A 9,087-nucleotide genomic window follows, 5' to 3' on the forward strand; every position below is an offset into this window, starting at 1 on the left:
AGAAGAAAAAGGTCGGATCGGTATTGGTATACCGACAGTTTGAGATTTCCAAACCGCCACCGCCCACCGTCGGATCGGTTGGATTACTGGAGTCGGTCACTCATCAGAACGATTTTGTTCGGAGCGGTTGCGTCAGTTATGGTGTTCGGATCAGTTTTCTTGGTTAGCCGACCCAACCCTATTCCAATTAATGGAAGATGCTATTTTCCTCCAACAATTTTTCTCAACTTATATAGCATTTATAAATTGGACACTATAAGAAAAAAATATGAAAAAAAGAAAAGAAAAGAAAGAGTAAACCTTGTCAAATAACTTGATGGTACATAAGATAGGAAGAAAAAGTTGAAAAAAAATGGTGGGACAATTAGCATTTTCTCCGATCAATATATGAAAATTATACTTCATTTCTCACCAAAGAAAGAAAAATATACTACTTTCTTTTCAAACAAATTTCTTTGGAAAATTTTGTTTTTGTTGTCTGGTTTATTTTAATATTATTCTGTTTTACTCTTCGTAATTACATGGTTATGTAACTTTACCCCCTGTAATTTATTTTTTCCTACTTTACCCCCCCCCCCACAACTCATTTTCATGTCTCACATAACCCTTCACGATCACTATGTCTTCCATTCCGTCAATTGTGATGACATGACATGGGTATTTTCGTCTTTTCATTCATTTGGACAAAAAAATTAATATAATAGTATTTAACAAACTCTTTAATTTAATTAAAAAATTTAAAACTTAAAAATTAAAAAGAAAAAAATCCCCACAAAAAATATTAAAATTTGAAACAAAATAAAAGAAAAAAAAATCACCCAAAAAAAAAACAATTAAAATTTGAAAAAGTTAAAGAAAATAAATAAAAAAATCCTATTCCCCTTCCCCTTCCCCCTCCACCCAGCCCCCCAGCCCTTCCCCTTCCCCTTCCCCTTCCCCTTCCCCTTCCCCTTCCCATTCCCCCACCGAGGCACCCCACCCAACCTCGCCATCCACCAAGCCCAGCAACCAAACCAGAGCCGGTGCCACCCCCAGCCAACTCCGTCCTTCCCCCGCCCCAACCCTTCCCCCCACCACCCAGCCCCACCCCTCCCCTTCCCCCTCCCCATTCCCTCACCCCAGCCCCGACCCACCTCTCATCCCCAATCCCAGCCCCTTCACAGTCCCTAACCCAGCCCCACCCATCCCTACGTAGCTCATTCACACCCTATCATCCCCACTTTCTCTCTCTTCTCTTTCCATCTGCCTCTCCTTTCTCTATGCCTCTCATCTCTTTCTTTCTGCCTCATTTTCTCTCTCCTCTATGATCGACCAAAACTGAAATAGTCGATAACCGATAGTCGGCGGTATGGTGGCAGCTCCATTTTGTGCCATTCCGCAGGCATCGATTCGGTTGTCGGTTCTAGCCAATCGGTTCGGTTATCGAACTGATTCCACCCTTACCTTTTTCACCTGAGCACCCCTACCCCAAAACCACTACCTTCTTCATCGCCAACGGGAGGGAGGGATGAGAGATGTGGGTCTTTGGAGAGGGAAGGAGGAGAGGTAGAGAAAAAGAGAAGAGAGAGAAAATGAGACAGAGAGAAAGAGAGGAGAGGTAGATAAATATGAGAGGAGGGATGAGAGGTAGAGAAAAAGAGAGGAGAGTCATCCCTGCCTCATTTTCTCTCTGCCTCTCATTTCTTTCTCTCTACCTCATTTTATCTCTCCTATCTTTTTCTCTACCTCTCCTCCCTCTCTTTCCAAAGACCCACATCTCTCATCCCTCCCTCCTGCTGGCGATGAAGAAGCTAGTGGTTTTGGGTAGGGGTGCTCGTGTGGGGAAAGTAAGGGTGGAATCAGTTCGGTAATCGAACCAATTAGCCAAACTGACCACCGAACCGACGTCAGCAAAATGACACAAAACGGAGCCATCACCTTACCGCCGAATGTTGGTTACAGACTGTTTCGGTTCTAGTTGGTTTCGGTCTGTGACAGTCGGTTTCAGTTGAAAGAGAGAAAGAAAGGGATGGAGAGAAAGAGGGAGAGAGAGGCAACAATGATGGATGGATCGAGGTGGTGCTGGGTGGTGTTGTTTTTAGGTTGGTTGGTGGGTCGAGTGAAAGGGGGAGGATAGAGGTGGTCGGGGGGAGGGGCTGGGTGGGTGCGGTGGGGAAGGGTGGGGCTGGGTGGGTGCTGTTTCTTTTTGGAGGGTTGCAGAAGAATAAGAAGAAGAAGGGAAAGAAGAAAGAAGAAGTAGAAAGCAGAAGAAAGGAAAACAAAGAAAAGGGTTGGGCGTCGCAAAAAAAAAAAAAAAAAAAAAAAAAAAAAGAAGCAGAAGCAGAAGAAGGAGAAGGAAGAAAATAAGAAACCAGAAGAAAAAAGAAGAAGTAGAAGAAGAAACCACGTGTTCGGTAACAGTTAGGTATCGGCATTGGGGAGACTAACATCGTTTCTGACGTCGAGTGTAGCGGTTCGGTTCGATAATCCTATCGATACCAAAAAATCACAAAACACTACCAAACCGATCGATTCGGTGTCGGTCGATATTTCGATTTTGTCGGACAAAAAACCCACCCCTGGGGGAAGGGGAGGAAGGGGATGAGATTTTTTTTAGGTAAATTACTAAAAAGTCTATTTTAGAGCCATTTGTACAACAACAAAAAACCCCACCTAAAAAGTTGAAATAATAAATAGGTTCATTTTATACAAATAAAGTCCACACTTTATACAAATAAGTTCACGTTATGTTTTTAAAAAAAAAAAAAAAAAAAACTAAGCAAATTGTCATTGTTACACACTCACATTGTCTGGCCATGCCGCAGGCAATAATTGCCACTGTCAAACAGCGGCAATTAATAGAGTATTTTTACAATTTAAATAGTTATTGTCTCACATTAACAATGATTGTCACTTCCAAACAGTAGCAATTAATTAACTCCTACACCATCTTCTTCTCTCCCTTTATCTCTCTGGCTTCTTAACACAAGCACACCAATCCACCGTGTGACGCCGACCTTGACCCCACTGTGTGACACCGTTGTCGCAGGCGAGCTTGTCGGCCTCCATACTGGCCAAGATTTGCAACAAATCTGAGAAAGGGTGAGAGACATAGGAGAGAAGAGTGAGAAAGGTAGAGAGGGGAGAAAGGGAAAGAGAGAGAGGGGAGAGAGAGAGAGAGAGAGAGAGAGAGAGAGAAGGGGAGGCCGGCCGTCGACCACCGCGTCTCCTCTTGAGCTGGGACCGGCTTGGTTCCGATTTTTTGCAACCATGTTGGGTTGTATATTGGGGTCTAGATCTAGGGTTTTTTAAAATTTTAATTTATTTAAAGTTTTTAAAATATTTTGGCCAAAAAAAAAAGTTTTTTAAAATATTAGAATTTTTTTTGTACATGTGGCAATTTATATATGGTCTAAATAGCTTATTAGAGTCTAGGTGGACAAAATTAAAGTGAAATGATGAAAATACCCATGCCACATCATCAAAATTGATGGAATGGGAGATAGATTTGACGGTGAAGGGTTAAGTGAGACACGGAAATGAGTTGTGAAGGATAAAGTGGAAAAAAATAAGTTATAGGAGGTAAATTGAGAAAACCATGTAATTATAGGGGGTAAAACGGATAATAAGCCTAATTATTTTGTGTATGAAGTCTCAATCAAATAAATAGGAGCTTTATATTAAGAAAATGCATCCAAAACAAGGAAATAGAAATTAGATTAACAAAACCATGTGTATCTTGATTGTTGACCCAACTACTTTTATGTAATTTCTTTTTTCCACATTTACCGTTGCAAAAACTACAACCAACTTCCTTCTTTTCCATAACTCAAGGCCGTATCCGGGTTGATAGAGAGAGGAATGGTAGTTTGGTTGCAGTTTTTTACGAAAATAATGTGGGAAAAATAAATTATATAAAAGAAGTTGGGTCAAAAATCAATAAACAAAATAATTGGATTCAAATAAACGGACCTTAACAAAAAATAAAACAAAACAAAAGGAATCTTAATCAATTAAAACCAAAAGAACCCATATTAACCATAACATAAAGATCAAGTATCCAAATGAAGTTGCGAGGTTTAAATTATGGTATTTGATTCAATTAATGAGAATTCCAATTTAGAGAAGCTATGTAATGTTCATAAAAAGAATAGAAGAGAAGACAATATTTTTACAAGTGACAAATGTTCAACACCTTGGTATTCTATAACATAAACTTATTTTCAAAAGTTTGAAGGGGCCATGGCCCCTTTTAGTCTGTTCTATGTTCCGCCCCTGCTAGCACATTAGGTCCAGATTTATTTTCTTGGATCAGACATCCGTTGCAGCCTCATTCCTGCAGAATCACAAAGACATGCCGAGTAAAGTACATGATTTCAGATTAAATAAAAGTACATGCTGTTTAACCGAGAATGAATCAAGAAGACCTACACACAAGAATCTGAATAAAATACAATACACACCTTTTCAACGCTTCCGCTCTGCCCGCCACTTGAATACAGGTTTGGATGTTGGGCAGACAATCTCATCTTCCCGCAGTTTGCGTTTTCTACCCTTCTTCTGTTAATTTAAATGGATGTTTTTTTTTTCTCAACATTTTCAATGCACAGCACAAAACCCACATCTAATCAAAGAAAAATGTCAATACCTGTAATTCCTTCTGCATTGCCATATCCATATAGATTTTCTCCAACTCATTGACTCTATTCCTCCTTGCTTCTAACTCTTTGTAGGAAGCAGCCGTTTTCCTACCCATTGAAGACAAAAGGATATAAGACTTTGAAAAATAAGATTGGGCTACCAAGAATCAAGAATGGTAATGGAGACTGGAAGGAAGAAGTAACCACCATTCCACCAATAGAGGGTAGCATAGGTGATATTTAAGAAATTGAAGAATAACAAGAATTTCTAAAACCCGAGTGAGCTACCTAGAATTCAGGACAAGAATAGCATAGAAGCAGAAATCCAAAGATGAAAACAGAAGATATCATGATAATCAAGAATTTAGTTAACAAAAAACAACAGTTTCATATATATATATATATATAGAGAGAGAGAGAGAGAGAGAGAGAGAGAGAGAGAGAGAGAGAGAGAGAGTGACACAACCTAATTTTCAACTTGTAATTAGAATTCCAACTAGCACCTGATAGTAGGGCCTCGGACCAACTTCTAGTTTATTATTTCGAGCTTTGGGTTGAGTCAATTCAAAATTTGACAATCTCTAAGCCAAAATCTAGCCTATAATCAGGTGGTTTCCACGTACAGTCCAACATGCAAAAAGATTTTGATTTTGGCTGACATAGCAGCAAAGAGCTGTTTATCCCATTGGTTAACAATACAGCAACTTTTGCGATAAACTCACAAATCGCAATAATATTATAATTGTAAAGGCATATGGCTTCCCTTAAACTAGACCTTAAGAGACTTGTTTTGCTTCTAACCTTTCTCCTATTACCAAACCTTTCAAGTCCTACTCATTTTCTTAGGGATTGATGAATTTGTCTTACAAAGTAATCTTACTGCTTTACAAGCACAATATATGCAAAGTGCAAACTAATCACCAATAGCCAAAATTCTATCAACATAATCAATATGAATTTGTTTCTACAATTTTTGTAATGTATAGAAACACATAATAGATCATTCAATAATTACAATGATGAAAATAAAAAGGCCAACTTCCAGAATAAACAGAAATAATCAATATGTGTCCCCAAACACTGAAAGTTTTGATTATACCTTCTAATATGACGAGGAATGTCCTCCGAAGCAGGCACTGTTCCACTTTTTGAACTTGATTGAATTTGTTTAGCCTCCTCCCTACCAAAACAAAATGGAAGAGATAAATATATATAAAAAGAAAAATAAAAAATTAAATTTCTGTTGAAGTTCATAACAAAGAGGTTGAATCAAAATGGAAACAAAACAGGTGGGGCAGGGACTGTGCGAGGAACAGAAATGATGAGAAGCAAGGAAATACTCTTCTTCCAAAATCTCTCACATAGAAGTGGGTCCTTCAGGAATCCCACAATACTATAGATTTTACCCCATGTGAGAGCTGAAAAGGAGTTGGGAAGAATAGCATCTTCCCGATAAACAATTACCAATATTGTGAACATTAGCCCAATAGAAGCCCATGAGGATCTTCTAGCATAGTCCTGTTGGAAATTAAAGATCAACTTCTTACCAATATGAGAACTTCTACAAATATATGGGCCAAAAAAGTAGTAGTTTGCAGATTTGTAATAGCATGCTTATACTCACTTGTATTGTTATATACTTTGTGCCCTTCTTGAAGGAATACAAATTTGTAAATATTCTTAACTAAAGTTACTAAACATGATGAAAATTTTCTCATATAGTCCACACAGTCATTAGGAAACTCATTTAATGATCAAATTTTATAAATGCATCTTCCCATCTATTAGTGTCGTTAATTTAAAATCTAATAAAAATAAAAAACATGTATTATATGACAACAATTCCTCCTACAGAAAGGCTACCCTCCAATCAGCAAAGATAGCAAGAAAAGGAATATTCCTATACAGCGATCAAAATTCAAAACCTACAAAGAAGACCAAAATCAACCGTGTCCAAAAAAACCTCCACCCCCTGCCCCCTATTGTCAAAGCATCTTCCATTTATTTCCAACCACAAACTTAAAACACCGCAAATACACATCTCAAAAATTAAGTTCAAGGAATATAACGAAATATAGATCAATTGGAATAATAAAAACAGAACACCTGTGCATAAAAGATAACAGAAAACAGAAAAATTATCTCTTACCACTATACAAGTCCGATTACAAATAGTAATAATAATAATAACAATCAACTTATTAAGTAATAATTATGATTCTCTAAGGACAAGAAGAAAAGAAGGAAGCTCAAACCTGTCTTCAGCAAAGTAAACATGTCTGTTTGAAGGCCGATTATCAATAGAGTGTAGGCTCGCAGTCAACTTTTCAATTTTCTGCATCGAATAATGGCATTATTATTACCAACAGGTTAAAGTGTTAAACTCATAAACCACTTGATAAGCCATAGCTTCTTGGTAAAAATATTCTTAACCTTTTTCTCACTCTGCACTTTCTGAAGTACATATCCAAGATCTTGGGTCTTCATAAGCAAGAGCTCTTCTGGAGTGTACTTGTTTGCCTGACTCCTGTAGCAAAAGCTTATAAGTCATTTGAGTAGCAGGTGAGAAAAACAATGAAGAAGCATTAAATGAGAGTTTTATATTACTCTAATTTATGGAGTCCATCAACAGTTCGCGTCTTGATCATCTTGAAGTAAAATTCATCTGGGTTTCTAAAGGATGCTTTCTCCTTCAGTCTCTGTTAAGTGACAAGACAGATGAGACATAACCCAAAGCATGTGTCATTTTGGAAGTTAAATTACCAGATTAATTTAAAATGATGAAAATCCAAGAGACAAGTAACAAAATTTATACCCGTAAAGTCTCCTCTTTCTTGTGGTATGCTTGTGCACGCTCAACATAGTCCTTGTGCTTTTCAAGCAGCCCAAATTTTTTCCTTGATTGCCTGAAAAATGTATAAACAAAAAGAAAAACACAAATCCCATCATCTGATGCAAAACAATATTATCTGAAAGGTATAACAATAGAGGGAATGCGGCCACTCACGGTTGAGATCGTTCCTTGTGAGCCCTTCTGCTAATAGCATTCCTTAGGGACGACATGTTGAACAATATGAAGCACCCCAAGTTAACTGCCAAGGTTGCCAAAGCACTGAATTTTAGTGTGTAAGTGTGCAAACATTCTCCATTTATTAAAGCTCTGAAATTACAGAGACAACAAATACATGTAGAACCATCTTCAGATAAGACTGCATCAAATTCAGTTATATTTATATTGACAGGGCCTTTGGTATGGAGGTAGGGATGGCAACCCGGCGGGCGGGTCGGGGGCGGGGGTGCTACCCCAGTCCCCTGCCCCGGAATTTTTTTATTCCCCAAATCCGCCCCATATCCACGGGTACTTAAACGGGGATTCCCCGTCCCCGAACCCGCCCCGAATCCCCGACCCCGTTTTCTCAAACATTACACCAAAAAAATTAAGAAAACTTAGAGAGAGTGGAGGGGACCTTTTCACGGTCGACGGGTTCAAAGTGGCGAGGCGGCGGCGACGGTGGACCTCTGGACAGAGGAGGAGGAGGGAGTGGTCTACCGGGTGGGGAGAGGGCGGAGAGACAGAGAGTCTTCGGCGAGAGAGTGGGTTTCTGGGTTTCTGAGAGAAGACAGAGTGAGAGTCTGAGAGAGAGTGGGCGAGAGAGCGGCGAGACAGAGGGACTGGTGTTGTGTTTTAGATCGAGACTGAGAGAGAGCGGGAGGTCTGAGGCCACAGTAGTGAGGGTGAGTAATACAATTATCTAATTAAATTAAGTCTAATTACAATTATTTAATGGTTAACTTATAATTTATAATTTAAATACTTATAAAATTTATTTTATTGGTTTTATTTTAATGAAATATTTAATTTAAGGTCAATATTGAATATATTTATATATTTTATTTTATGATTCATATATAATTTATATTTTTTTTTCTTGACCAAATTGTCTTTCAACTTATTTCGTCGGTGAAAGACATTCTGAAAGAGAGTGTAAAAAAATAACATTTCTACAACAATTTAGTATGCAAAAGATAGATGAATGTGTGAAAAAATGGGGTGAGAATGCTCAATTTATATGAAAAATGATGAAATAGTCATTGGAATTTTTAAGTTAATTTTTCTTTTTTTTATTTTGTATTTTTTACGTATTTTGTGTATTTTTGTATTATAATTATAACGGTAATTAAATGGGAGCCATTAATTACCAATGGTCAAATGAAAAGGAAGGCTTAGATCGCACCACACGTCCGGACTAGTTTTTGTTTTTAAATAAAGGTCGATTAAAAGGGACCGTTAACACTTGTGACTCATACAAATTTCGAGTAAAGTTCTCTTTATTCACACTTGTGACTCATACTAGTTTCAAGCAGTATTTTTTATAACAAGCTTTCATAAATTTTAAACTCACACAACTGTCTCTACAATGACTATATTTGAGTTTATACTGTAATTTTGCAAATTTGTGTGCTGAAA

At 37.8% G+C, this 9,087-nt stretch overlaps 1 protein-coding gene across 2 annotated transcripts; it reads right to left on the reverse strand.

The window, feature by feature from the left end:
* Nucleotides 1-4,038: 4,038 nt before the first annotated feature.
* On the reverse strand, nt 4,039-8,353 carry LOC147292514 (putative U3 small nucleolar RNA-associated protein 11). Of its 2 annotated transcripts, none has more exons than XM_086232568.1 (10): nt 8,087-8,353; nt 7,627-7,711; nt 7,435-7,525; nt 7,227-7,318; nt 7,053-7,146; nt 6,875-6,954; nt 5,719-5,799; nt 4,628-4,727; nt 4,443-4,539; nt 4,039-4,315 (listed from the first exon to the last, which is right to left on the reverse strand). In XM_086232568.1, exons 2-9 carry the CDS (start codon nt 7,680-7,682, stop codon nt 4,447-4,449), a joined length of 687 nt encoding a protein of 228 aa, XP_086088694.1. In that variant the 5' UTR covers nt 7,683-7,711; nt 8,087-8,353; the 3' UTR covers nt 4,039-4,315; nt 4,443-4,446. The 2 variants fall into 2 exon arrangements, with proteins under 2 accessions (XP_086088694.1, XP_086088695.1); XM_086232569.1 differs by having other exon boundaries at nt 7,627-7,731.
* Nucleotides 8,354-9,087: the final 734 nt, after the last annotated feature.

Source organism: Dryas octopetala, chromosome 2, assembly GCF_963921425.1.
Source record: "Dryas octopetala chromosome 2, drDryOcto1.1, whole genome shotgun sequence".
Classification (NCBI taxonomy): domain Eukaryota; kingdom Viridiplantae; phylum Streptophyta; class Magnoliopsida; order Rosales; family Rosaceae; genus Dryas; species Dryas octopetala.

What these genes read in the sequence shown, in the direction of transcription:
- LOC147292514 (XM_086232568.1), bottom strand. Translation starts at nt 7,682, where the DNA reads ATGTCGTCCCTAAGGAATGCTATTAGCAGAAGGGCTCACAAGGAACGA. An exon ending in AAGTGCAGAGTGAGAAAAAG is followed by an intron (nt 6,955 to 7,052) that starts GTTAAGAATATT and finishes TATTCGATGCAG; the next exon opens with AAAATTGAAAAGTTGACTGC. An exon ending in CAATGCAGAAGGAATTACAG is followed by an intron (nt 4,540 to 4,627) that starts GTATTGACATTT and finishes TTAAATTAACAG; the next exon opens with AAGAAGGGTAGAAAACGCAA.